This window comes from Coregonus clupeaformis, chromosome 6 (assembly GCF_020615455.1).
Source record: "Coregonus clupeaformis isolate EN_2021a chromosome 6, ASM2061545v1, whole genome shotgun sequence".
In the NCBI taxonomy this organism is placed as follows: Eukaryota; Metazoa; Chordata; class Actinopteri; order Salmoniformes; family Salmonidae; genus Coregonus; species Coregonus clupeaformis.
The window spans coordinates 9,184,325-9,212,282 of NC_059197.1; the positions used below are offsets into that span (position 1 = coordinate 9,184,325).

Here is a 27,958-nt window from a genome sequence, read left to right on the forward strand (position 1 = left end):
ATAGTGAGTTATCTTCTCTCCCTGCTCCCAACCATCAGGGCAACTTCCCACACAGCGGTGGACTGGGGAAAGATGGCCGAGCAGTGGCTCCAGGAGAAAGAGGCAGAGCGCAAGAAGACGAGGCCCAGAATGACCCCACGACCTTCTCCCAGCCCCATGATCGAGAGCACGCCCATGTCCCTCGCTGGAGACGCCACACCGCTGCTGGATGAGATGGATCGCTAGGTCCAGAGGAGACTCTCTTTCTCCCGAGCCCACTATTACTCACCCCTACTGTACTGTATATGAACTGGACTCATTATATAATACTGCATACACTTCACCGCTTCAGTTGGTCACATTGAAGGATAAGATGATGGTGACCAACATTGATGACTGAATTGCACGTGAAAAATGTATTTGATAACAGTGGTTTGTTTCAAATTCACCTAAAGAAAATGGTTGGTTGATTATCACTTCTTTGGTAGCACTGTTCCTCAATTGCAATTTTAGTGGAATGTACTAGAAACAATGAAAACTGCATGCCTTGTTTAAACCAGGTTTTAACCGTATTAACTTAAAATGCATGTGATGCAACAAAAACCAATGAAAACTATTTCTTTCTGAATCACACCTGAGGTTATTGTAACATATGCTATATGAATATTAACCATCTCTCAGTAGGGGTTTGAAAAGGCTATTTGTAGTACCATGTATATTATATCTATACCATTTTATCTTTGTCACATGGGTCTTAGGCCATTTTAATGACTATCTTGTAAGTTTCTGGTTTGATATCCAGTTGCTGCTTAGTGTATTGCCTGAGAGCTGACTGGGTATAGGCTTTAGCCTACAGTAGCTATACAGGCTTTATGTCTACTCTGTGTGTAACACAATGAAGAACATTGACAGTATTACTTGGAAGTGTTGAACAAAATAGGTATAGGACCTCAAGCACTTTTACTAATTGTATTATTTTGAATGTTTTTAGTATTTTTAAATGCATTGCCAACTGAAACATGTGGTCTGTGCTTACTGTGCTACATCAGCATATTCACATTACAGCTACTGTCCCGTAATATACAGTACACTTAAATGTTATCCTTTATCAATGTATTTAACCCATATTAATGTATTTTAAACCTATCAAATTCACTTCCTGTAGTTGAATTCAACTCATGTAAGAACAGTGTCAGTTATTTTCAGTATTCATCATGTTCCACAAACAAAATGAGTCCATAACAAAGAAAAGAGATCTATCAGTGCCAGCCTGCAGTACTAATTAAAGCGGTATGTTAGCATTGTTGAATGCCTTTCCTTCATAAAAATGTAAAATACAGAACTCTCTTGTTTCTTTGCCAACTGAGAACAATTGTTCCTCTCAAGTACTCAGACCATACAAAATACAGTATGATTCCATTCAAAAGACCATTGAAAAACACTGACAAAGCAGATTATTTAATATTATGTGGTATGAGGTGTGAAATGATTCTACTTTGTCTCAGATCCAACTAGCCTACTACGTTGCCAGTACTGCTTAAACACTCTGTCACCCAGCAGCACCCCCCACTCTGTCCCCCAGCAGCACCCCCCACTCTGTCCCCCAGCAGCACCCCCCACTCTGTCCCCCAGCAGCACCCCCCACTCTGTCCCCCAGCAGCACCCCCCACTCTTGTCCCCAGCAGCACCCCCCACTCTGTTTCCCAGCAGCACCCCCCACTCTGTCCCCCAGCAGCACCCCCCACTCTGTCCCCCAGCAGCACCCCCCACTCTGTTCCCCAGCAGCACCCCCCAGCAGCACCCCCCACTCTGTCCCCCAGCAGCACCCCCCACTCTGTCCCCCAGCAGCACCCCCCCACTCTGTCCCCCAGCAGCACCCCCCCACTCTGTCCCCCAGCAGCACCCCCCACTCTGTCCCCCAGCACCCCCCCACTCTGTCCCCCAGCAGCACCCCCCCACTCTGTCCCCCAGCACCCCCCACTCTGTCCCCCAGCACCCCCCACTCTGTCCCCCAGCAGCACCCCCACTCTGTCCCCCAGCACCCCCCCACTCTGTCCCCCAGCAGCACCCCCCACTCTGTTCCCCAGCAGCACCCCCCACTCTGTCTCCCAGCAGCACCCCCACTCTGTCCCCCAGCAGCACCCCCCACTCTGTTCCCCAGCAGCACCCCCCCACTCTGTCCCCCAGCAGCACCCCCCACTCTGTTCCCCAGCAGCACCCCCCACTCTGTCCCCAGAAGCAATCCCCACTCTGTCCCCCCAGCAGCACCCCCCCACATCTTGTTCTCCAGCAGCACCCACCTACTCTGTTCCCCAGCAGCACCCCCCACTCTGTCCCCCAGCAGCACCCCCCACTCTGTCCCCCAGCAGCACCCCCCACTCTGTCCCCCAGCAGCACCCCCCACTCTGTCCCCCAGCAGCACCCCCCACTCTGTCCCCCAGCAGCACCCCCCCCACTCTGTCCCCCAGCATTACCCCCCCACTCTGTCCCCCAGCAGCACTCCCCCACTCTGTCCCCCAGCAGCACCCCCCCCACTCTGTCCCCCAGCAGCACCCCCCCCACTCTGTCCCCCAGCACCCCCCCACTCTGTCCCCCAGCAGCACCCCCCCACTCTGTCCCCCAGCACCCCCACTCTGTCCCCCAGCACCCCCCCACTCTGTCCCCCAGCACCCCCCAACTCTGTCCCCCAGCAGCACCCCCCCCACTCTGTCCCCCAGCAGCACCCCCCCCACTCTGTCCCCCAGCACCCCCCCACTCTGCCCCCAGCAGCACCCCCCCACTCTGTCCCCCAGCAGCACCCCCCACTCTGTCCCCCAGCAGCACCCCCCCACTCTGTCCCCCAGCAGCACCCCCCCACTCTGTCCCCCAGCAGCACCCCCCCCCACTCTGTTCCCCAGCAGCACCCCCACTCTGTCCCCCAGCAGCACCCCCCACTCTGTCCCCCAGCAGCCCCCCCCACTCTGTTCCCCAGCAGCACCCCCCCACTCTGTCCCCCAGCAGCACCCCCCACTCTGTCCCCCAGCAGCACCCCCCCACTCTGTCCCCCAGCAGCACCCCCCACTCTGTCCCCCAGCAGCACCCCCCCACTCTGTTCCCCAGCAGCACCCCCCACTCTGTCCCCCAGCAGCACCCCCCACTCTGTCCCCCAGCCCCCCCCCACTCTGTCCCCCAGCAGCACCCCCCACTCTGTCCCCCAGCACCCCCCCACTCTGTCCCCCAGCACCCCCCCACTCTGTCCCCCAGCAGCACCCCCCCACTCTGTCCCCCAGCACCCCCCACTCTGTCCCCCAGCAGCACCCCCCACTCTGTCCCCCAGCAGCACCCCCCACTCTGTCCCAGTCTGGAACACGGTCAGTAGCATGAAAGTCCTCTTTGTTATTAAGCTTTGAATTCCAGTCACTGCTTACTGAAGTGTCCAACTGTTTTACTATTATCCTAGCTGGTGTTTTCAGTCTGTAAGTGGGAAATACAAAAAAAGAATGTGCACCTTCCATTAACTGCTGGACGTAATTACATAACTTATTCTATACATCTGTGTCTGTACAGTAAGTGACAGTATAGTATGTACATCTCATTCTGTGAAACTCCTCAGAGTAGCATGTGAGAATCAGCTGAGGGATTTGAGCCTCAGTGTTACAGGGTCTTACAACCCTCATTTAGGTGGGGAGAATAGAGTTCATAGTGAGCACCTAATCCTTTTTTAAGAATGTGACCCCTTTCATCACAATGCCTTATATCGCATTGGAATGGACTAGAGGTCCAAAGTCCCCCAAAGAACAAAGGAAATAGTATTTAAACCTGGAAGAAGGCTCAGCTTTCTTGGCTTGGAGTCTGTCTGTGTATACAATATTGCAAGCATTGTTTGCAGAAAAGTAAAAGTAATCCGTTTACGGGTAAGCAGATGAAATGGACAACTCCCTGAACTTGGAATTCATTAATTTCTTCCGTATTAAATATTCCCTGCTGTGTCTTGGGAGTACAGTACAGTATATGCCTACATGCACAAAAATGAATGTGTTATTAATGAAATCATCACTTTTAGAATTCATTGCACTCAATATATGCTTCTTTCCAATATTTTATTAATCATTGGTGTTTAAATTCACATACAATATTACAGAACATTATCCTGATCCTTCATTCACTTGTTTCAATTCCTGTTGAATAGTGGCACAAATGTTGATTTTACAAAACATACACAAAATGATGACTAACACATAATACACATACGTTTGAGTCTGCATAGCAAGTTTTTCTGATAGTCAAGAGCTAGGCTAGTCATCTAGGACATCATTGCACTCTTTCATTCTATACTAGCAACATTGTTAGTATGAGTCTCATTGTGGTGGTTTTCTTCTTTTCTTTCTACCTACTCTCTCTTCCGTTTTCTGGACAGTGGATTTATTCAGACTTATAGTGGGTGTGCTGGTCTGCACAGGGAAGAGGGCCTGTTCTCTGACGTTCTCAGATTCCTGTAGATTGAATTCTCCTACTTCGTCAACTTTGGATGAGATTGCTGACGCTGAGGGTGTCAGACATGTACTCGTCATTATTTCTTCAAGTTTGGTTTCATTGTCATCATGGATAGGAACCTCATCCTTGACAACAGTGGGTATGGTCACTTTTTTACTTTTCTTTCTACCCTCCCTCTCTTTTGATCCTTGTCTTCTCCCAGTCACAACGAGGTCACTGGCTGTTGTGGTGAGATGTCCCTTTTCACTGTGACTCTCTATGCTCTGTGGTGCTAGCGTCTCAGCCTGCTCTGCAGTGACTACAGTGGTGGTTGTGGGGATGTTCAGTACACCAGTGCTGTCAGTAGTGACTGTATGAAGGGCATCTTCAGTGGTATTCTGAAGAGATGTGCCCTCAGCCAAAAGAGTTGGAATTATTTTTCTCTTTCGCTTTCTTCCCTCTCTCTCTTTCGGCCTGTGCCTTTTGGTCTCACTCAAAGTCGAGGTTACAGTCGTAGTGGTATTGGACCCCTTCTCATTGTGACCTTCTGGTCTGTGTGACACTGGCTGCCCTGCAATGCTAACAGTAGTGATGGTGGTGACGGCTGGAGCACTTGTGCTCTCAGTAGTGATCACTTCAAGATCCTCTTCAGTGGGGTTTGGGAAAGTAACCCCCACCATGGGAAGAGTGGAAGTGATTTTCCTCCTTTTATTTCTATTCTCTCTCTCCTTTGACCTGTGCATTTTGCTTTTGATAAAAGTCACAATGGGGGTGCCGGCAGTAGCCGTAACAGGTCCCTTTTCACTGTGGCTCTCTAACCTTTGTTGCACAGGCTGTGCTGCAGAGATTATGGCAGTGCTGGTAGGGACGGTCGGGGTGCCAGAGCTCTCTGTTGTGGTTGTTGGGAGGTCCTGTTTAATTGCGGTATGGCGTGCAACTCCTTTAGGGGTGACAGTTGGTGTTATGTTGCTCTGTTTTTTCCTCCCTTCCCCCTTTCTTGACCTCTGCCTTTTGGTTTTCTGTGTGGTCACAATGGGTGTGCCTGTGGTTGCAGAAAGAAACGCTGTTTCTGTGTGATCCGTCAGAGCCGGGGTTTCCAGCATTGTCTGCTCCTTCTTGACAGCAGTGACTGAGGTGACAGAGGCATCTGCAGCACTTTCTTCATCTACACGTGGTTCATCTCTCATGACATCATTAAAAAGCTCCTCTTTCCCTCCATGATCTATTTCACCATCACTGAAACTGTTGATATTTCTGTTTAACTGGTCAACATTCTCAGGCTCATTCACAAAGTTACTCTTATTGACAACTTCCTCTGCTTTGGTACGACTAACTTGGTAGGACTCCTCTGCTCCTTTTGAGACTGAGTCGATTTTCTGCTTCCTCTTTCTCCCTTTTCCTTTTCCTTTCCTCTTCTTGTTATTGTTCTTCTTTTTCCCTGCAGTGTTCTTCCTCTTCTTCTTCTCTGAGGTCTGTGTCTCTCCTTTGGTGGTGTCTGTAGCCGAGCCCTGAGAGGTGGAGACGGTGGCCAGAAATTTGATGAAGTCCTCAGCGACGGTGACCATGTTCCTGAGGGAGGGCTCCTCGGGGCCAGTGGTCTGGGAGCCGGACACAGTGGACTGTGTTGTGCCTTCAGGATTGTCCTGCTCTGTGCCTGTTTTCTTTGTCTCTTTCAGAGGAGCCACGGTCAGCACGTCAATAACCTCAATACCTCCGAAATCATACGCGATGGACTCTCTAGGCACTGCAACCGGGAGCTTGTCATATTTTTTACACCTGTGTGGATAAGAGAGATGGAGAGAGGTTTAAGATGTGCTCCCTGTAGTGTACTATAAAGCCACTTAAAAATGCTTGGATTGTTATTTCTTGTTAGATTTTTTTGATTATTTGTGTATTTGTATTGTATTTGCAAGAGATTCTAGTTCACATACGCGCATTATTGGAACCTACAGTAAATACTGTACTTACACGCCATACCAGTGGCGCTCCACACATTGCTCTTCATATATGAACTGGAAACAGGGCACCTCGATGACATTGAAGAAAGCCTGGCCAACCACCCTGGAGGAAGTGTCATTGACTTTCCTCAGACACTCCTTCAACCTACACAGACAGTGTGACAAAGAGAAAATTAGCCACTCCTGATTACTATAGCCTGTCTGGATGGTTTGACAGCAGTACATCATATAATTGGTTTCAGCCTCTGACTGTACAACATAATTACTCAAGTGTATGAAGCAGTATATTTATTAATTATTTTTTAATGATTATTTAAACTGATGGATCAAGTGCATTGCATTTTGCTCATAACATTCTATTAAAACATTCAAAAAAAGAAGTTTCAACTCTAATGTATAATGTCAAAGCTATTCGCTGCTCTGGCACCCCAATGGTGGAACAAACTCCCCCACGACGCCAGGACAGCGGAGTCACTGACCACCTTCAGGAGACACTTGAAACCCTACCTCTTTAAGGAATATCTGGAATAGTATAAAGTAATCCTTCTATCCCCCCCCACAAAAAAAAATTTGGTTGTCCCACTGGCTGTCATAAATTGAATGCACCAATTTGTAAGTTGCTCTGGATAAGACCGTCTGCTAAATGATGTAAATGTAAATGTAAATGTAAATGTAAATGTAGGCAACTCACGCATTATCGCAGTCACAGTGACTAAGGGGATGCCACTTGAAATTGGTGTAGCCGTATTTTGAGGAAAACGCATGGATGACGTAGGGGCAGTGGTCATGAACGCGGCAACAACTGTCAGTCGCCGCGAACTCTCCTGCAAACAGAGAATGTATATAAAAAAAACACAGTTGAAACAGTTGAATGAGTAAATGTGGTCAGAATAGTTAATCATGTATCTAAAATACAGAATAACATCAAACGCAATTACACAACCTACCCAATTGGTCGTAATTATCAGCCATGTTGCCAGCTCCACACCACAGGGTTCCAGGATAAGTGAATCCTCGCTTGGATCTCCGTATCACCTGCTTGTCATCCTCGTGGACAGAAGTCTCTCTCGTCTCCTTCGGTGTCTGAGCGGTTGGCGCGGCTATCCTCTCGGTGGTGACCGTCGTGCGCTTTGATGTCCTCTGGAACGCTTGACAGTTGTATTTGGCTTCTGTCATGTCTGCAAAACTCAACTCCATATCTTCTGGGTTGGTTCTCTGGTGCTTCAGTCCCAATCTGCACACATGCATGAATGACTTCACCTGCATCTGGTTGATGGTTACTGAGCAGTCCACCAGTTTACCCGCCGGGTCATGCACGGAGCGCACTTCCTCAATTCCGTCTGACAATTGGTAAAGGCAATTTCCCCCCATGCCTGACATTTTGGCACAGAAAGTGCTGTTGAGCATGAAAAACACATTTTTACTCTGTTTCTCTGCATCTAGGGAATAATTGGGGAATTCTCCCTTGACAAAGTTTCTGTCCAGATAAGACAGAAAGAAAAAAAATACCGACCACATCACTTCAGATGGCACTTTCAGCACCACGCGCACTGAGACAGCACCACTACTTTTCCCGGGCTCTCGCCAAAACCAGCTTTATAGCGACACTTCTAGTGGTGCGATTATTAATACGATGACTGACAATAATGGGAGGGGTCTGACACATAAAATTAACTCCTTCAGTGGCCGATTACACACTTTCCATTATTTCAACAGAATCCATTGAGACTGTGAGGCCAGGCTAATTTCAGAATGTGCGCAAACGGATGCTTAGTAATTTAAACATAAAAGCACGACTATTCTACAATTACTAGCAGTTCAACAAGAAAATAATCAGCCTACGTGTGCCTGAATTTCGTTAAATCCAAATGAGACAATAACTGCAGGAAAGTATTTGTTTGTGTGCGTCTTTGTCTTTTACACGCTTTCTTTTTATTTATAGGCGAATAATCAAAGAAAGCAGAACGGATAGGGTTAATAGGATGGCGTGTACTACTGCTGGCAGCCTAGGCTACTCTGCCGTGCGTTGACCGCAAGTAACTCCCAGTCCCCCTTTTCACAAAAATCGAGATTTAGCTTTGGTGACGCTGCAGGCAAGGAGGAGGTTCTTCTCGCGCTTCCCATGGTAACAAGGATGGCGTGATTCTTCCAACCCAAGAGATTGGACATCTTTTAGATTCCACGAAAGGCATTGGTGGTGACCTAAATTAGAATGTCGGAACAAACGTCTTTCTTTGTCAAGAATGGAAAGGTTTGCAAAGCCTCGCACGCAATCCGCGCTCTCTCAGCAGCATGTCTGAGCAAGCTGGGTTTAATTACTGTTCTTTCAGAGGTTGAAACCTAGAAGCCTAGTAGTAGGCTACTACCGATGGAGGATGGAGAGTTGAGGTTGAGGTCATGTCAGAGGGTGCACTACTGTACCCAAGCCAAGCGTAAATGCTGCCCTGGTGTCGAATGGTGTAATTTATTGGACTGGCACTGCATGGTGGCACGGGCAGGTAATTCTGTTAAAGTAGCTAGCTGTATCATGGAACTCATTTGATATTGCCATCCATATACTGCTTTGGCAACATTTTATTAGGTTTTATGGACTATTAAATATTTCACCCAATTAGCTAGGTCTGCATGTGCAGCCCCTAGTCCAGACAAAAATCGGCAGTGAGTTCTAATCAGGCCACTGTTTTGTCACAAGGAAGGACTTACAATGAGCTTCCCGGAGAGGCGTAGGTCTTTTGTATTCTCTCCGCAAATGCACTGGAATCGGATTGTTGAGAGAAATGATGCAAAATCACCCGAGGCAACATTCGACTAAACCTTGGAAATACACCAATACTGGTATGTTCAAAGCTATTGTGTAGGGTAAAGGCATATGCCTATTAACTGTGCTGTGATAAAATATTGTGTAAAATAATGAATTTGAAGAATTTATCTGCACTGTATGTTTGATAGCTAGCTAGCCAGTCAGTTTTAGAGGAATGATTCCATTACTTTTTCAAATGAACTGCCAATATGCCAACATTCCATTCAAAAAATGCAGGCAATCCACAGCCATACACTGGCTCAAATCAGTTGATGATGGGACTTAGACAAGTTGTAAGTGCAACAAGTAGGTGATATTGTATCATATAGTATAATAGCACTCAAAGCATTCCAATATATTTTTGTATACATTTATGGCCTGTTTACATATATTATAAAGGCTATTTATACAGAAAATTGGTATACAACCCATATAAACTGTATTTATTGACAATATTTTAGGGTGACAATATTTTAGGGTGACAATACTTCTATTACACAATGTCTGATATATCACACGCCTTACTTTTTCCCCACCTGCAGTAACATCTGGATTATTCCTCTACTGCCATTAATTCCAATTAGACTGGTTTGAATTTCTCACTTACCAACATGGCTGCAATGACATACCCCCTCTAGTAATTAAATAGGATATCTATGGCATTAGCTATAGAAATTATAAATAAATACATTTTCATTACATTTTTCATTAAATCAAATGTTTTCATGAATTACCGTAGTATTTTCACATTTCTACCAATGGTTTTGACCTATATTTACACACGGTATTGCAGGTACCAAAAGTCCAGACTATTGAACACATGATGTGTCAAGGAGGAGTCAGATGCGCCTCCTCATCAAAGCTCAGAGACCTCACTAATACAACCCTGTTTGACACAGGACCAACGGAGAGAAGATTAATTTTTCTGAACAGTTTGCTGCATTTTTTTATACGTTTCTTTGAAATGTTATTTCTGTCAGTATATTTTCAACTTACTTACCCACAGTTTATATGATTGTTCTTTCCCCCATCCATAATCAAGTTATGAAGTTAAAGCGGTTACTGTTTTATAAAAATAAAAAACGCAAGAGGGTGCTGGGGTGGTTATCACTCACCAATAATGGTTTTGCAGTCTTAACTTTAGAGTTAATGAATAGAAACGTTCTTAGACCAAATAATAAGTAAGAGAATTTAGGATGAATCTGAAATTACCCCCTTCTCCTTCCCCTCGCACCTCGCCCCACCATTTGCTCGTTCACGCGTGTTCCAAAGCGTCCCAAGTGTCCCAAAGCTGAGGGAGTGAAAATGATCGAGGGTGTATGGGCTAATTAGGCCCTTCGATAGCCTCTGGCCAAGGCTCCAGAGCGAAGTGCTATCCCAACAAGCACCGAGATACTGTATGTTTGGAGTTTGCGCAATTTCATACAAAACAATGGAGAGGCGTGCCTAATTATATGACAAGTGTATTTGTTTCTGTCTGTTTTAGATGCTTGACAAATGTAACAAAATAAATAGGCTACCTCCCAAAATAAATGTTTAACTGTTACTGAGGTTTATATCTTGTATAACGACAAGGGGGGTTTGTTCTTTTGAATGTTGTTTTATTATTTAAATGTATTACATAATTCAAGTCACTAGTGTGTACCGATATTGATTACTGTTCTCCTGGCAGCAGGATATATGCTGGCAGCACGATCACAGATTTTTTTTCAAAAAATCTGAGTCCCCTACAAAGACATGCTAAACTAGGGAAAATCTTTATTTGTATTTTTTTAACTCTAGTGCAACCACCTTTAAAAAAATGATAATTTGACTTACTTTCAATATTGTATTATTTATACCAGTATTTCTTTAGAGAGTTTAAACCAGGGTTCTTCAATTCCGTTCCTGGAGGGCCGAAACACTTCTGTATTTAATTTCTACCTGGTAGTTAATTGCACTCACCTGGTGTCCCAGGTCTGAATTAGCCCCTGATTAGAAGGAGAGGATGAAAAACAGAGGTGTTTGGCCCTCCAGGACCGGAATTGAAGAACCCTGGTTTAAACCAATACTGGTATGTTCAAAGCTATTGTGTAGGGTAAAGGAATAGGCCTATGAACTATATTTTCCAAAACAATAACAGAGACTAGATTATTTACAAGTTATACTGTGATGATTATCTATCAAGGTCAGCAAAGGCATTTTCTTTACAGTTTAAAATGCATTACACGAGTCTGCTGTATTCTTCAACCTTAACCTTAGACCTTAACTTCTTTCAACTAAGTCATTTCTGATAACTAATGTAAAACATAGTCTTGCATGCCATTGTGAATTTATCTGAAGCTCATTTAATGTACAGTTGAAGTCGGAAGTTTACATACATCTTAGCCAAATACATTTAAACTCAGTTTTTCAAAATAAAAATTCCCTGTTTTAGGTCAGTTAGGATCACCACTTTATTTTAAGAATGTGAAATGTCAGAATAATAGTAGAGAGAATGATTTATTTCAGCTTTTATTTCTTTCATCACATTCCCAGTGGGTCAGAAGTTTACATACACTCAATTAGTATTTGGTAGCATTGCCTTTAAATTGTTTAACTTGGGTCAAACGTTTCGGGTAGCCTTCCACAAGCTTCCTACAATAATTTGGGTGAATTTTGGCCCATTCCTCCTGACAGAGCTGGTGTAACTGAGTCAGATTTGTAGGCCTCCTTGCTCGCACACACCTTTTCAGTTCCGCCCACACATTTTCTATAGGATTGAGGTCAGGGCTTTGTGATGGCCACTCCAATACCTTGACTTTGTTATCCTTAAGCCATTTTGGCACAACTTTGGAAGTGTGCTTGGGGTCATTGTCCATTTGGAAGACCCATTTGCGACCAAGCTTTAACTTCCTGACTGATGTCTTGAGATGTTGCTTCATAATATCCACATCATTTCCTTCCTCATGATGCCATCTATTTTGTGAAGTGCACCAGTCCCTCCTGCAGCAAAGCACCCCCACAGCATGATGCTGCCACCCCTGCGCTTCACGGTTGGGATGGTGTTTTTGGGCTTGCAAGCCACCCCCTTTTTCCTCCAAACATAACGATGGTCATTATGGCCAAACAGTTCTATTTTTGTTTCATCAGACCAGAGGACATTTCTCCAATAAGTACGATATTTGTCCCCATGTGCAGTTGCAAACCGTAGTCTGGCTTTTTTATGGTGGTTTTGGAGCAGTGGCTTCTTCCTTGCTGAGCGGCCTTTCAGGTTATGTTGATATAGGACTCGTTTTACTGTGGATATAGATACTTTTGTACCTGTTTCCTCCAGCATCTTCACAAGGTTCTTTGCTGTTGTTCTGGGATTGATTTGCACTTTTCGCACCAAAGTACGTTCATCTGTAGGAGACAGAACGCGTCGCCTTCCTGAGCGGTATGACGGCTGCGTGGTCCCATGGTGTTTATACTTGCGTACTATTGTTTGTACAGATTAACGTGGTACCTTCAGGCGTTTGGAAATTGCTCCCAAGGATGAACCAGACTTGTGGAGGTCTACAAAAAAATTGCTGATTTATTTTGATTTTCCCATGATGTCAAGCAAAGAGGCACTGAGTTTGAAAGTAGGCCTTGAAATACATCCACAGGTACACCTCCAATTGACTCAAATGATGTCAATTAGCCTATCAGAAGCTTCTAAAGCCATGACATCATTTTCTGGAATTTTCCAAGCTGTTCAAAGGCAGTCAACTTAGTGTATGTAAACTTCTGACCCACTGGAATTGTGATACAGTGAATTATAAGTGAAATAATCTGTCTGTAGACAATTGTTGAAAAAATTACTTGTGTCATGCACAAAGTACAGTGGGGAAAAAAAGTATTTAGTCAGCCACCAATTGTGCAAGTTCTCCCACTTAAAAAGATGAGAGAGGCCTGAAATTTTCATCATAGGTACATGTCAACTATGACCGACAAAATGAGAAAAAAAATCCAGAAAATCACATTGTAGGATATTTAATGAATTTATTTGCAAATTATGGTGGAAAATAAGTATTTGGTTAATAACAAAAGTTTCTCAATACTTTGATATATACCCTTTGTTGGCAAGGACACAGGTCAAACGTTTTCTGTAAGTCTTCACAAGGTTTTCACACACTGTTGCTGGTATTTTGGCCCATTCCTCCATGCAGATCTCCTCTAGAGCAGTGATGTTTTGGGGCTGTCGCTGGGCAACACGGACTTTCAACTCCCTCCAAAGATTTTCTATGGGGTTGAGATCTGGAGACTGGCTAGGCCACTCCAGGACCTTGAAATGCTTCTTACGAAGCCACTCCTTCGTTGCCCGGGCGGTGTGTTTGGGATCATTGTCATGCTGAAAGACCCAGCCACGTTTCATCTTCAATGCCCTTGCTGATGGAAGGAGGTTTTCACTCAAAATCTCACGATACATGGCCCCATTCATTCTTTCCTTTACACGGATCAGTCGTCCTGGTCCCTTTGCAGAAAAACAACCCCAAAGCATGATGTTTCCACCCCCATGCTTCACAGTAGGTATGGTGTTCTTTGGATGCAACTCAGCATTCTTTGTCCTCCAAACACGACAAGTTGAGTTTTTACCAAAAATATCTATTTTGGTTTCATCTGACCATATGACATTCTCCCAATCCTCTTCTGGATCATCCAAATGCACTCTAGCAAACTTCAGACGGGCCTGGACACGTCTGGCAGGCACTGCAGGATTTGAGTCCCTGGCGGCATAGTGTGTTACTGATGGTAGGCTTTGTTACTTTGGTCCCAGCTCTCTGCAGGTCATTCACTAGGTCCCCCTGTGTGGTTTTGGGATTTTTGCTCACCGTTCTTGTGATCATTTTGACCCCACGGGGTGAGAACTTGCGTGGAGCCCCAGATAGAGGGAGATTATCAGTGGTCTTGTATGTCTTCCATTTCATAATAATTGCTCCCACAGTTGATTTCTTCAAACCAAGCTGCTTACCTATTGCAGATTCAGTTTTCCCAGCCTTGTGCAGGTCTACAATTTTGTTTCTGGTGTCCTTTGACAGCTCTTTGGTCTTGGCCATAGTGGAGTTTGGAGTGTGACTGTTTGAGGTTGTGGACAGGTGTCTTTTATACTGATAACAAGTTCAAACAGGTGCCATTAATACAGGTAACGAGTGGAGGACAGGGGAGCCTCTTAAAGAAGAAGTTACAGGTCTGTGAGAGCCAGAAATCTTGCTTGTTTGTAGGTGACCAAATACTTATTTTCCACCATAATTTGCAAATAAATTCATTAAAAATCCTACAATGTGATTTTCTGGAGAAAAAAAATCTCAATTTGTCTGTCATAGTTGACGTGTACCTATGATGAAAATTACAGGCCTTGCACAATTGGTGGCTGACTAAATACATTTTTTCCCCACTGTAGATGTCCTAACCAACTTGCCAAAACTATAGTTTGTTAACAAGAAATCTGTGGAGTGGTTGAAAAACAAGTTTTAATGACTCCAACCTAAGTGTATGTAAACTTCCGACTTCAACTGTAGATTCTACAGACCCTACGGAGTACACCCAACCTCACTTTTACATTGGCACAAATAAAATAAAAATCACTATAACCCAGTCTGAACATTGTATTTTTCAAGTGGTCTTAAAATATATACAGTATATATATTTTTTACTCCTTAAATTCTCCATAAATTCCTTTTTGCATTTGCTTATAAGTACAATAAAAAATCGTCATTGATTAAAATGTAATATCTTTTGAATGTGTTATCCACCTTGGAATGTTTTGAAATGCTGGCTTTTATTTTTTAAGGTTTCCTCATTACCATAGAAAAGTGGCGCTAGCAGAATAGTGGCTTATTGATCCCCTTGCCACGCTCTGGAAGTCAGGCCTCGATCAGACCAACAACGTAATTGCGTCAATGCTGCATAATACATTCTGCAGTCAAACTTTGTTGGATAAACCCTTATGACCCACAGAACACAGAATGCACTGCAACTGCCTCTGCAACACAATGCTGCAAGGCAGAGAGGAAGAGGCGAAGCAAGAGCGTTAACTGTTCACAAAATCTGTCTTCTCCAGCAGGTGACGTTTTTTCTTCGCTCAACAAGGGAGGAGTTTTTGTAATCAAATCAAAGTTCATTGGTCACATACACAGATTTCCAGATGTTATCGCAGATGCAGCAAACCCAACGATGTGGATGGGGCGTGCTCTCTCTGCTGTCTCCTGTAGTCCACGACAGCTCCTTCTTTTTGTTGATGTTGAGGGAGAGGTTATTTTCATGGCATCACTCCGTCAGGGCTCTCACCTCCTCCCTGTAGGACGTCTCATCGTTGTTGGTATTCAGGCCTACCATTAAAACATTTTAGTCATTTAGCAGACGCTCTTATCCAGAGCGACTTACAGTTAGTGAGTGCATACATTTTCATACTGGCACCCCGTGGGAAACGAACCCACAACCCTGGCGTTGCAAGCACCATGCTCTACAACATGAGCTACACGGGGCCCCAGGGTTGTGGGTTCGTTTCCCACGGGGGGCAGTATGAAAATGTATGCACTCACTAACTGTAAGTCGCTCTGGATAAGAGCATCTGCTAAATGACAAAAATTTTAAAATGTTGTGTCGTCAGCAAACTTGATGATTGAATTGGAAACGTGCGTGGCCATGCAGTCATGGGTGAACAGGGAGTACAGGAGGGGGCTGAGCACGCACCCCTGTGGGGCCCCCTTGTTGAGGATCAGCGTGGCGGAGGTGTTGTTGCCTACCTTCACCACTTGGGGTCGGCCCTTCAGAAAGTCCAGGACCCAGTTGCACAGGGAGGGGTCCAGACCCAGGGCCCTGAGCTTAGTGATGAACTTGGAGGGCTCTATGGTGTTGAAGGCTGAGCTATAGTCGATGAACAGCATTCTTACATAAGTATTTCTCTTGTCAAGGTGGGATAGGGCAGCGTGCAGGGCAATGGCGATTGCGTTGTTTGTGGATCTGTTGGGATGATATGCAAATTGTAGTAGGTCTAGGGTTAAGGTGGTCCTTATCTAGCCTCTCAAAGCACTTCATGATGACAAAGTGAGTGCTACGTGGCGATACTCATTTAGTTCAGTTACCGTCGCTTTCTTCAGTACAGGAACAATGGTGGACACCTTGAAGCAAGCGGGGACAACAGACTGGGATATGGAAAGATTGAATATGTCCGTAAACACTCCAGCCAGCTGGTCTGCACATGCTCTGAGGACGTGGCTTGGGATGCCATCTTGCGAGGGTTAACACGCTTAAATTACTTACTCACGTCGGCAAGTCAGTTAAGAACAAATTCTTATTTAAAATGACGGCCTACCCCGGCCAAACCCTCCCCTAACCCGGACGATGCTGGGCCAATTGTGCGCCGCCCTATGGGACTCCCAATCACTGCCAATTGTGATATAGCCCGGGACCGAACCCGGGTCTGTAGTGATGCCTCTAGCACTGCGATGCAGTGCCTTAGACCGCTGCCCCACTCGGTCCCCCTGAGCACGATTATAGTGTCTGACAGCATGGGCAGCGCCATTGCGTCTAAAACCCATAGGAATCTCCACCCAGTTGACTACTTTGATTACTTTAAAATGGCGGAAGCATGGTGGAAGCCCTCAATGGTGCTGCCCATGTCAAAACAGCCTTTTGGCCACTAGAGGCCTCTTATCATTCTCTATGTTTGGGATTCACCAGTTATTTGTATGCAGTATATATCTTCACAGACTCCACCACACCACAGCATTGTAAGTCTATTTAATTTCTAATGGTTAAAGCTTTTTTTTGCAATTGTTAACTTGTAAAACATTATAGCATTAGAACTGAATTTATCGGAAAGTCAACTGAAAATCGATGAAATACAACATTGCATATTTGACATTTTGTTTAATCATTTAAAACAGCAAACGTTCAAATATTTTAGCCCCATTTAGAGTAATCTTCTGTGCTATTTGAGCTGAATACACTTCATATTATTGCAGTAACGATTAGATTTTCATTTTAACCAATGTTATTAACTTTTGCTCCAATTGTGTGTTTAATTTAACTAAGGAGACTACATGTGAATTTTGATTCTGCAATCTAAAATGTGTCTTGACATTATTCAAATTATATGAAATATTGCGATAACCATATCAGGGTCTAGCAGAATGAAAGCTTTGGCTGTTCCAACAGACAGGGAGAAAGGCTGGTACCTTTCCCTAATGGCACCAAACACCAAAGGACCAAAGTTTGCCTGTTTGGACCCATCAAGACTTTACTGTAATTCCCAGGAACTAGTGATATACCTTTAGTTTCCTGGTCCTTTAGTTTACATCCTGTTTCTTTTTATCCTGATCAGTCTTTGCTGATTTCAAGCATACCCATACCATGATGCAGCCATCACCATGCTTGAAAATAAGGAGGCAGTTACTCAGTGATGTGTTGTGTTTGCCACAAACATAGGCTTTGCATTTAGGCCAAAAAGTTTATTCTTTGCTGTGTGTTTTTTGCAGTATTACTTTAGCTCAGTTCAGAATGACGTCTGTATCTTTGATGTGTCTGGGTGGTTTAATACATCATCCAGAGCATAATTATTAACTTGACCATTCTTAAAGAGCTTTTCAATGTCTGAGTTGTTATTGTTACCCATCTACCAATCACTGCCCTTCTTTATGAGGCTTTAGAAAAGTTCATTGGTCTTTGTAATTTAATCTGTGCTTGAAATTCAATACTTGACTGAGGGACCTTACAGATCATTCAAAAATCATGTAAACTCCTATTATTTCACAAAGAGTGAATCCATGTAACTTATGTGATTTGTTAAGCCAAATGTTGATCCTGAACTAATTTAGGCTTGCCTAAAAAAGGGGGTAAACACTTATGCAACGACTATATTGGGTACACCCATATAGTACAGGGTCGGACCCCCCTTTGGCTCCAAAACAGCCTGAATTCATGGATTCTACAAGGTGTCAGAAACGTTTGTTGCTCAATTGGTATGAAGGGACCTAACGTGTGCCAGGAAAACATTCCCCACACCAGTACACCACCACCACCAGCCTGTACCAGGCAGGATGGGTCCATGGATTTATGCCAAACAGGAACCGGGATTCGTCGGACCAGGCAATGTTTTTCCACTACTCAAATTGTCCAGTGTTGGTGATCGCGTGCCCACTGGAGTCGCTTCTTCTTGTTTTTAGCTGATAGGAGTGGAACCCGGTGTGGTCGTCTTCTTCAATAGCCCATCTGTGATTAGGATCGACGAGTTGTGTTTGGAGATGCCGTTGTCGGTTTGTGGCCCACCTGTTAGCTTACACGATTCTTGGCATTCTTATTCGACCTCTCTCATCAACTAGCTGGTTTTTTGTTTGTCTCACCATTCTCTGTAAACCCTAGACACGGTCGAGCGTGAAAAGCCCAGGAGGGCAGCCGTTTCTGAGATACTGGCTCCGGCGTGCCTGGCACCGACGATCATACCACGCTCAAAGTCGCTTAGGTCACTCGTTTTGAGGGGGGGGTGAATACTTATAAGTATGTGTGTAAAATCGGTATTTTGACCAGTGCATATGCCGTAAAGATACTGTAAGGAAACCCACAGCAGTCCGGGTGGTCAATCTGGTTCATTTTGTATCTAATCCAGGCCCTGTCAGATTGTTTGAAGGACCTTCTCTGTCCATTCCAGAATGAGGCCATTGACCTGGTCGCGGGTATAGATGCAATGGGATTCATCCTCGGTAAACAACCAGTCAATGTTTCAGGAAAACATACAATCTCAACCAATCTGCTCATGTGTTGTTACTGAAGTGTGGCTCCATGCGACTTACTGCATACTAATTATATTTCACATCCAGCAAGCTCCACTGAAAGGGCAGGAAACCTAACCCCTCTGTGAATGATACTTAATTTAGGGGTAGCACACATATAGGTCCTGCTTGGGGAATTGCCACAACAAGGACACACTTTAAGAGTAAAATATCACACCATTCAACACAAAACAAAAGCCTTGCAAAATTAATCATACTATGTGTAAAAGGGATCTGTATGGCTTGATCTGCTGTCACTTCAATCAGGTTTATAAGTCTTCTGAGAGAAAATATTGATTGGTGAAATAAACTCTCACAATCTCATCAATAAAACAAAAGTCTATCTGTGCTGTTTCTAAGATGTCATTTATATCTTGGTGGTTTTCAGGATCGGCTAAGGCTACCACCCTTTCTGGCACCTGTGCATACAAACCCAGAGCACAGTGACTACTCAGGCAGAGAGAAGATGATGGAGGTTCGCCTGGATGTGTTAAGGCCAGGTGAGTCACCATCACAGTCTGACAGGATTGCTTTCCTTGGTGAATAAGTCACCATTCAGTCTATGGCCAATGAACGGACACCACTCATCTAAGGTTTCAAGAGTCCTGCCTTGTTTGTAGAATCCTGAGGTGAAGGATAAGGAGACAGACTCATTAACATGAATGTAGCAATAGACAACATACAGTGTGATAGACAAGCTCAATGAACCCACAAGCTAAGAGGCAGTATGGCCTGTTTTGGCTCTGACTGTTTGTATTTGTTTCAATGAATACAACCATGTCCTCATTTCCTCTGACATAACCACTCCAATTTCCTGTGATATAATAAGCTAGTGTTGGTGCAGGAACCAAGGGCCCTAGTCTGTATAGCAAAGAGTGTTTGTATAGCCACTGAACACCTTTGTATTTAAGGAAACATTTCCCCTTCAAGGAGATTCTCTGAATGTGTTTGGTCCTGTGAGTTAAGAAGTTGAATAGAAATACAGTGTATGTCCCAAATGGCACCCTATTCCATTATTTTGACCAGTGCCCAAAGGGTGCCATTTGGGACGGAGCCACAACCACTAGTTGGTCTGTCTCTGTGCTGCAGGGCTCCAGGTGCTGATAGCGGACCAGTGGAGAGAGACCGGAGGAACCATGAAGGCTGCTATCAAACTGGTGGAGAGGCAGGGAGCTACTGTTGTAGGTCTGTGTGTAATCACAGTGTCAGACAATGTGTCTCATTGTAGGTAGGCTAGACTTAATTTAATTTGTTGTATCACTGAAAAGTGCTCAAAATCTATACTTTAATCACAACTGTATACTGTAAAGTTTTCTTCTATCTTAATTATTATCAAGTAAAAGTAATTCATATTTGCAGGTATTGCTGCTGTGGCCATTGAGAACAGCGAGGGAGGGAAGTGTATCAAGGAGAAGACAAGCTCTCACTGCATCCCGGAGGAACTACAGATTCAAATTGACAAACAATATCCTGACTCCTTCCAAGAGCTTCGCCAGTTAAGTGCTCAAACTCAAGGTCACCAGGATTCTATGTTATTCTTGTATGGTGCTTTGTCCATGAAGTCACTAAGATCATGTATTGCCTTGGAGTGTTGAATGCATTCAATACATTTGGCTTCTATACAAGTATATTGTATATACAGTGCCTAGTGAAAGTCTACACACCGGTTGCACAGTCTTCACATTTTGTTGCCTTAAAATGTAATCTAAAAAGGGATTCCATTTTATCTACACAACCTCCACCATATATTCAAAGTGATAGAAAGTTAGAAAAATGTTTCTTGATTGCGTATGTTTTCATACCCCAGAGTTAATACTTGGTGGAAGCCCCTTTGGCAGACATTACAGCTGTGAATCATTTTGAATAATATTGGACCAACTTCGCACAACTCTTAGGGCAACATACAGGCCTCTTTATTAGGTACAACACCCCGTTCACAAAAATAGTTTGCTCCTACAGATAGTGAGTCACGTGGCCGTAGCTTGCTATATAAAGCAGGCAGACAGGCATCCAGTTACTGTTAGATGGAACGTTAGAATGGGCACAACGAGTGACCTAAGCGACTTTGAGCGTGGTATGATTGTCGGTGCCAGGCACGCCGGTTCCAGTATCTCAGAAATGGCCGGTCTCCTGGCCTTTTCACGCACAACAGTGTCTAGGGTTTACAGAGAATGGTGCGACAAAGAAAAAAAACATCCAGTCAACAGCGACAGTCTTGTGGGCGAAAACAGCTTGTTGATGAGAGAGGTCGAAGGAGAAACTACAGGTTTGTGGTGGCAGCGTCATGTTATGGGTATGCATGTCACCGGCAGGGACTGGGGAGTTTGTTAGGATGAAAATAAAATAAAAACCCACCTCAGTCTTCTGAAAACCCTGGAATAAATACAAATCACGCAACAATTACCCAAATTGTAATGTCAAAGATGCACCAGAATGGCTTTCCAGGAGGTTTTGAGTGTTCATAAATAGTCCAGTGTCTGTCCTGACTTAAATCTGCTAAAAAAATAAATAAATAGACAATGTTTGAATATTGCTGTCCATCAAGGATTCCCAACCAAATTTACTGAGCTTGAGTAATTGTGACAAAAACAATGGATATACAGTATGTTGCCCTAAGAGTTGTAAGGTTGATAGAATCTTATTAAAAATCATTCACAGCTGTAATAGCTGCCAAAGGTGCTTCCACCAAGTGGGCTCCCGAGTGGCGCAGTGGTCTAAGACACTGCATCTCAGTGCTTGAGGCGTCACTACAGACCCCCCTGGTTCGATTCCAGGCTGTATCACAACCGGCCGTGATTGGGAGTCCCATAGGGTGGCGCACAATTGGCCCAGCGTCGTCCGGGTTTGGCCGGTGTAGGCCGTCATTGTAAATAAGAATTTGTTCTTAACTGACTTGCCTGGTTAAATAAATACATTTTAAAAAATTAACTCTGGGGTGTGAAGACATACAGTATATAATCAATGCATCCTCATTTTGTATTTCTTAGTAATTACAATATATATATATATATTCACTATGAAAATGTGGAGTAGGTTGTGTAGATAGATACTGTAGGAAAAAAATCTAACTGAATCCACTTGTGAAGGGAGTAGTACACAGCGTTGCACGAGATCTTCAGTTTCTTGGCAATTTCTCGCATAGAATAGCCTTAATTTCTCAGAACAAGAATAGACTGACGAGTTTCAGAAGAAAGTTATTTGTTTCTCGGGGAGGCAGGTAGCTTAGTGATTAAGAGCGTTGTGCCAGTAACCGAAAGGTCGCTGGTTCTAAGCGTCTGCTAAATGACTAAAATGAAAAAAATGAAATGAAAATGTAATCAAACCCACAATTGCTGATGCTCCAGATACTCAACTAGTCTCAAGAAGGCCAGTTTTATTGCTTCTTTAATCAGCACAACAGTTTTCAGCTGTGCTAACGTAACATAAAGGGTTTTCTAATGAGCAATTAGCCTTTTAAAATGATAAACTTGGAATAGCAAACACAACGTGCCATTGGAACACAGGACTGATGGTTGCTGATAATGGGCATCTGTACGCCTATGTATCAGCCGTTTCCAGCTACAATAGCCATTTACAACATTAACAATGTCTACACTGTATTTCTGATCAATTTGATGTTATTTTAATGGACAAAGAAATTGCTTTTCTTTCGAAAACAAGGACATTTCTAAGTGACCCCAAACTTTTGAACGGTAGTGTATGTATGCACTTTTCACTCTGATAATGGTATTCAACTAGAGGGATAATGTAAGATCAGTCATTCAAATATCGCACATCATTAAAAATGTATAATTCTCAGTTATATTATTGTATCTATCTAGCGTAGATGAGGTACATCTGACTAATCTCTTATACTGTATGAATGCCATTGTGCTGTTAAAAATAGGACTATCTAAACAATGTAATCATCCTCCTTAGCTAGCATAATATAACATCCCAGGATTGAGTCATGAGTTTTCATCTATGCAAAAGTTACAAATGGTGTAAAAAACATGTAGCATGCAAACAACAATATACAAAACAACACTGTAAAATATCTAATAGGGCTAATGGTGGAGTGTCTTAAAAATATCCATATTGGGTATTTGAAGACATCCATGATTGTCCATACTCCATAACCATTTAAGCAGTACCTCGATCACAATTTCTGTCAAGACTCAAGAACTGGAATTGTACAGTATGGAGTGCAATGACACAGAGGAAATTCTATTCCAAAACTCTAGATAGGCAAAAATGAGCCAAGCACCACAGGAATCCACATCCAACCAAGGAGCTGTTCTTTCTGGGCCAGCAGAAATTAAAATAAAATGTCTGTGAAGGCAAAAGTCTGTCCTGCCTCACTGCAAATTCCATGTCTCTGGGAGTGGTCATGGGTTCTCAGTTTCTCTTCTGAGGAAATTATGCCTTTTGCTTTGGTACCTTTTTACTGTAGTAGTCATGTGTTTGTCTTCATTGACAACAGTTTGACTGTTTCTTCTTTGATGTTGCATACAGGTTGTTTGAATTACTGTTAATTTCTGAAACAAACAAAAGAAACTCGCATGAAAAAGGACTTTCTTATGTTACTCATACAAGGGTCTGTCTGTAACCTAGTTAGGGTTAACATAGCGAGAGAAGTGATGTTATTAATATTACATAAAGCATGTTGCCATATTTTAACAGTGCACAGCTGTATACTCACTGATAACATCCCCAATGTGCCTTGATCTACTCTTCTCTAGCTCTGCCAGAACGTTGGCCTCAAATGCCAATGATGCAACACGGAAGAAAAACTCCCTCACATTTTCCCCTACAACAAGAACAGGAGGGGAAAAAACATGAAGTCACATTTGTTCTTCAGATGTTTAGACAATTAGTTTACACAAATGATAATACCGCCTTACAAACAAGTAGGCTGCATCCTGTCTTATTGCTACCAATCTCAACATTGATCTGATGTATTAGCCCACCCACCTGTCAATGATGACAAGGCCCAATACTCTGCTTTGATTTCCTCAGCCAGTTTGATGGCATCCTGTTCAATCTGAGAGTACTGAGCAGGAGACTGAGGAAATAACAGAGAGAAGAGGGAAATACAAACACAATAGATATACAAAACATATAATAATAATAATAATAATAATAAACAGTATTCCATGCATTGTATACAGAAGCTTTTTCAATATCTTAGTATCCAGTATATAGTCTGAACTTCTGGAAGTTGGCATGGGCGGAGAAAACGGATCAATTGTGCCTCTGAAAATTGTATATAAAAAGAGTGAACACATACACTCAGGTCTTTCTTTGTGCCAACCAGGAAAAGCTGGACATTGGTAGGATCATTCTCCTTCAAGGCATCTTCAAGCCACTGCCTGTGGAACATAGCGACATTCAAATATGTTAAATAGAGTTTACAGAGCACACGTGCAGCTGAAATGCGTATTCATACTCATGTCAGTTGATTCTAATGTATTTTACCTTGTATGGCCCAAAGATGCCACATCATTTACATCAAACACAATAATAATAGCTGGAAAACAGAATTAACTTCATTAGTAAACTCAAACCTCATCAAATCTGTCCCTAAGAACATGGCAACACGTTGTAGGTCGTAATGAATGATATGGAAACATAAAAACTGTTCAAAGAGAAAGCCCTTACTCTGAGCTCCCCTGTAGTATGTGGAGGCAATACACTTGAACCTCTCCTGCCCCGCAGTGTCCCATCTGTAGAGGAGAGAGATATTGGTGAGTGAAGGGACACAGGTTAGCTTTGGGGATTAATACTGTAGAACACACCAGTAGAGTAAGACTCACAACTGTAAGCTGAAAGGCACCCCCAACACTTCAAATCGCTCCATCTCAAAGTCAACACCAATGGTCGCCTTGTAGTTCTTGTCAAATGCATCCTTGCAAAACCTAAAAGGCATGAATTATTAGGAAAATCTGATGACAATCTGTACTTGCAAACAACCTGTAAAAAACACAACCTACGGTATTCCAGTTGGGTGGGTGTATGCACTGCATTCCATCTGGTTATTAATTCACCAAAACGGCCCAGTTGACTCATACTGCAATCAAGTACTACGCACTAGGAGTATCCAAACTTTGCTTACCTATTAATCAGACAGGTTTTTCCCACGGCCAGGTCACCAACCACTATGACCTTAGCGATTTTAAACCTACTGGAGGAGAAGGTGACACAGACAGAGAGACAATCAAAAATCACAATGAGACAACATACCACCCTCATCCCCATAATGCAATAAGGGAACTACCTGTATTTCTTGAACATGAAATGGCTTTGTGGCCTACCCACCCTACTGTGCCAGTGCGTTGTTCCTGGCAGGCAGTCTTCACTTTGGAGTTGAACTCATCTTTAGCGTGCACAGCAGCCTTCTTACTGTAACACTAGATTAGAACATAATGAACACAGCTTCATGAGACTGGTGGTTTAAGCAGCCTAGAGGGCAAACCCAGACAGGGTAACACATTCAAATGACTGTTTGACTGCTAGCATGTACTGTATGATGCTTACCTGAGGAAGCTGGGCAATGATGCGGTCCCTTCGAACAGGAGGCAGCACACTCATGGATGGCACTCGGACAGACATTAGGCCAAGATAACAGTCATCAGAGGGACCTACAGCTTACAGAATGAATAAGGGGAGGGGAGATTTAGGTTTTGTCAGTGCTTAATTTGTAAATCGGGAGGTGCCAGAACAAAAATTGAACACATTTCATGCAATTCTATGTCATTTTACATGACAGGAGACTTTAGCAGAATCTTTTTTTAAACCGCACAAATGATTGAAATGTCAGGCTACTTTGACAATTACAAATTGAGATCATAAAAAATCACCTCGTCTTGAATCCATCAATAGCCTAGGCCTAGGTGTGTGGAGGAGACAAACATATTGTACAATATGGGGAGGAAGTTATAGTCCTAAAAAAGCTTTTCAGTTTCACTGACTCACCCAATGATGCGCAGCTCACTCACCGTTGATGGCCGATGCGCTCGTGCCAAAAGCCTCTCTCTCTCGTTTTAGTTTGTAAAAATAATGCTGTTTGCTCAATAGGCCTATTTGGAAGTTGATAAAATATTTTCTTAGCCTACAGACAGATAAGTATTTTTCTTTCAGCAGGAGCCATTTGCTTTCCAACCTGTGCTATCCCACGATTGTACGCAACATGCAACAATTTCAACGATTTTACTGACTTACAGTTCATATAAGGAAATCAGTCAATTGAAATAAATTCATTAGGCCCTAATCTATGGATTTTACATGACTGGGCAGGGGTGCAGCCATGGGTGGGCATAGGTCCACCCACTTGGGAGCCAGGCCGACCCACTGGGGAGCCAGGCCCAGCCAAGCTGTTTAATCAGCTTCTTGACATGCAACACCTGTCAAGTGGATGGATTATCTTGGCAAATGAGAAATGCTCACTAACAGGGATGTAAACAAATGTGTGCACAACATTTTAGAGAAATAATATTTTTGTGCATATGGAGAATTTCTGGGCTCTTTTATTTCAGCTCATTAAACATGGGACCAACACTGTACATGTTGCATTTATATTTTTGTTCAGTATTTCAAATATTGACTGGCCTGTTTTGGCTGCATGCTGTTCACTGACAGATTTGCCACGCATTCCCGACTGTAGGCAATGGCTTGTGATTGGGCTACACACAATCCACAGATAGGCTATTTAAAAAGAAGAAGTTATTGATCCTCTGTGGCTAAATTATAGGCCTACTCCTGGTGTAGTATTCTGAATTATTTCATTTATTTTTGAACAGATGACAGTAATTCTATAACTTTGGCAAATGGCTATGATTCTATTAGGAAATAAATGATGAAGTACAACTCTGGAGAGATGGTAGTTGCAGGCTCATGTCATAAACCCGGGCTGGCCCAACCCAAATAAATTCTTAGAATATCAGGCGCGGGATGAAAACCTACGTTTTCACATGACGTTTTTTTAGGGGGTTAGGATAATTACAGAGGAGGCAACACGAATTAACTCTGATCGCGTTTATTCGAATTTTTACATTGCCAACAGTGAAAATTATGTTTCATGCCACGAGAGGTACCGGATCCTGGCAAATAGGTTCCGGAACGAAACAGTCCAAAACTGAGAGGTGTCATGTTCCGGCAGGATTCGGCTCAAATTAAGCACTGGGTTTTGTTAACATGACAATTATGAGCAAGAGTAGCCTATGCAACATGTGGGATGACAAACCACTACATGATTAGCCTATGAGTCAGTAGCCAGTAACTGGAGATTATCCACTAATCTCTATTTTAATCCTATTGTTCTGTGCACAAAGAAAATAAATGACTGTACATTGTTTACAATTATATAGCTAATTCATATTGAACCGAGAATAGATTGTAAAAAAGTATTGTTGCTTTTTATAATTGTAATCATGCTTAATCATAATTCACAAGATAAGAAGCAGCTCTAGCCTCTTCAAGAACCATAACACGTGGACACATTTAAACATGATCTCCTAAAATGGTTAAACAAAACCGAAGTTTTGTTTACAATGGAAAAATAAAAGCTGCTAACTGGAACAGAGTCCATGCTGGGATGTCACTGGAGCTTACATACCTTGTGACGGGATGGAGTTTCTTCGTCACGGAGCGGTAACCCAGTCTTTCAGTCAAAAAAATAAAATAATGCTTTGACTTTTAGTTTGGTTTCTAGACTTGAGGTTTTCACATAAATTAATCAGAATCTTTCCAAAACACTCACCGTATTCGCTTACACCAAATAGACCAGACCTACGGAAATGAGTGGGAAACGTAGTTTGCAAATGATTTAGGTTTTTAGGCGGACCTCGGACTCAGCTCCAGGTTCTCATTGGAATTTGGGAAATAAATTCAGCACGGGTAGAGTCCCCCTGGCGGCAAATATCATTGGACACAGTTTAGCGCAAACATGCAACTCAGCAAAAAAAAGAAACGTCCTCACTGTCAACTGCGTTTATTTTCAGCAAACTTAACATGTGTAAATATTTGTATGAACATAACAA

The 27,958-nt window shown here is 43.2% G+C and overlaps 5 protein-coding genes across 11 annotated transcripts in view; 3 read left to right on the top strand and 2 right to left on the bottom strand.

Annotated features, from left to right (window-relative positions):
- Positions 1–1,316, top strand: part of LOC121565842 (transcription elongation factor SPT6) — a 36,670-nt gene extending 35,354 nt beyond the window's left edge. For both annotated transcript variants that reach the window (XM_041876228.1, XM_041876227.1), the window contains exon 37: positions 39–1,316. In XM_041876228.1, coding sequence (XP_041732162.1) covers positions 39–225 — 187 coding nt within the window. In that variant the 3' untranslated portion in view covers positions 226–1,316. The remainder of the gene's footprint in view (positions 1–38) is intronic.
- Positions 875–3,342, top strand: LOC121557495 (proline-rich extensin-like protein EPR1). Its single transcript, XM_045220926.1, has 2 exons — positions 875–890; positions 1,562–3,342. The coding sequence occupies exons 1-2, from the start codon at positions 875–877 to the stop codon at positions 3,340–3,342; spliced, it is 1,797 nt and encodes a 598-aa protein (XP_045076861.1).
- Positions 3,343–4,049: 707 nt separating this feature from the next.
- Positions 4,050–8,128, bottom strand: LOC121565827. The gene is made up of 4 exons (XM_041876226.2): positions 7,337–8,128; positions 7,081–7,213; positions 6,400–6,534; positions 4,050–6,207 (listed from the first exon to the last, which is right to left on the bottom strand). Exons 1-4 carry the CDS (start codon positions 7,905–7,907, stop codon positions 4,317–4,319), a joined length of 2,730 nt encoding a protein of 909 aa, XP_041732160.1. The 5' UTR covers positions 7,908–8,128; the 3' UTR covers positions 4,050–4,316.
- A 9,178-nt stretch (positions 8,129–17,306) lies between these two features.
- LOC121565813 (adenine phosphoribosyltransferase) lies at positions 17,307–20,600 on the top strand. Its single transcript, XM_041876224.1, has 5 exons — positions 17,307–17,435; positions 18,779–18,921; positions 19,341–19,441; positions 20,031–20,126; positions 20,301–20,600. The coding sequence occupies exons 1-5, from the start codon at positions 17,307–17,309 to the stop codon at positions 20,534–20,536; spliced, it is 705 nt and encodes a 234-aa protein (XP_041732158.1). The 3' UTR covers positions 20,537–20,600.
- A 1,973-nt stretch (positions 20,601–22,573) lies between these two features.
- LOC121565766 (ras-related protein Rab-34) lies at positions 22,574–27,805 on the bottom strand. Of its 6 annotated transcripts, XM_041876203.2 has the most exons (13): positions 27,679–27,805; positions 27,535–27,579; positions 25,781–25,809; positions 25,458–25,561; positions 25,239–25,330; positions 25,036–25,104; positions 24,737–24,838; positions 24,582–24,646; positions 24,399–24,450; positions 24,211–24,292; positions 23,895–23,985; positions 23,623–23,730; positions 22,574–23,458 (listed from the first exon to the last, which is right to left on the bottom strand). In XM_041876203.2, exons 3-13 carry the CDS (start codon positions 25,794–25,796, stop codon positions 23,391–23,393), a joined length of 849 nt encoding a protein of 282 aa, XP_041732137.2. In that variant the 5' UTR covers positions 25,797–25,809; positions 27,535–27,579; positions 27,679–27,805; the 3' UTR covers positions 22,574–23,390. The 6 variants fall into 6 exon arrangements, with proteins under 6 accessions (XP_041732137.2, XP_041732148.2, XP_041732146.2 ...); XM_041876214.2 differs by lacking the exon at positions 25,781–25,809; XM_041876212.2 differs by lacking the exon at positions 25,781–25,809 and having other exon boundaries at positions 25,458–25,567.
- Positions 27,806–27,958: the final 153 nt, after the last annotated feature.

What these genes read in the sequence shown, in the direction of transcription:
- LOC121565766 (XM_041876203.2), bottom strand. An exon ending in GCATCTTTGGGCCATACAAG is followed by an intron (nt 24,293 to 24,398) that starts GTAAAATACATT and finishes TATGTTCCACAG; the next exon opens with GCAGTGGCTTGAAGATGCCT. An exon ending in GCACATTGGGGATGTTATCA is followed by an intron (nt 23,459 to 23,622) that starts GTGAGTATACAG and finishes TGTTTGTTTCAG; the next exon opens with AAATTAACAGTAATTCAAAC.
- LOC121565813 (XM_041876224.1), top strand. Translation starts at nt 17,307, where the DNA reads ATGAAAGCTTTGGCTGTTCCAACAGACAGGGAGAAAGGCTGGTACCTT. An exon ending in ACTGTAATTCCCAGGAACTA is followed by an intron (nt 17,436 to 18,778) that starts GTGATATACCTT and finishes TATCTAATCCAG; the next exon opens with GCCCTGTCAGATTGTTTGAA. An exon ending in CCTGGATGTGTTAAGGCCAG is followed by an intron (nt 19,442 to 20,030) that starts GTGAGTCACCAT and finishes TCTGTGCTGCAG; the next exon opens with GGCTCCAGGTGCTGATAGCG.
- LOC121565827 (XM_041876226.2), bottom strand. Translation starts at nt 7,907, where the DNA reads ATGTGGTCGGTATTTTTTTTCTTTCTGTCTTATCTGGACAGAAACTTT. An exon ending in TGATAATTACGACCAATTGG is followed by an intron (nt 7,214 to 7,336) that starts GTAGGTTGTGTA and finishes CTCTGTTTGCAG; the next exon opens with GAGAGTTCGCGGCGACTGAC. An exon ending in GAGCGCCACTGGTATGGCGT is followed by an intron (nt 6,208 to 6,399) that starts GTAAGTACAGTA and finishes TTATCCACACAG; the next exon opens with GTGTAAAAAATATGACAAGC.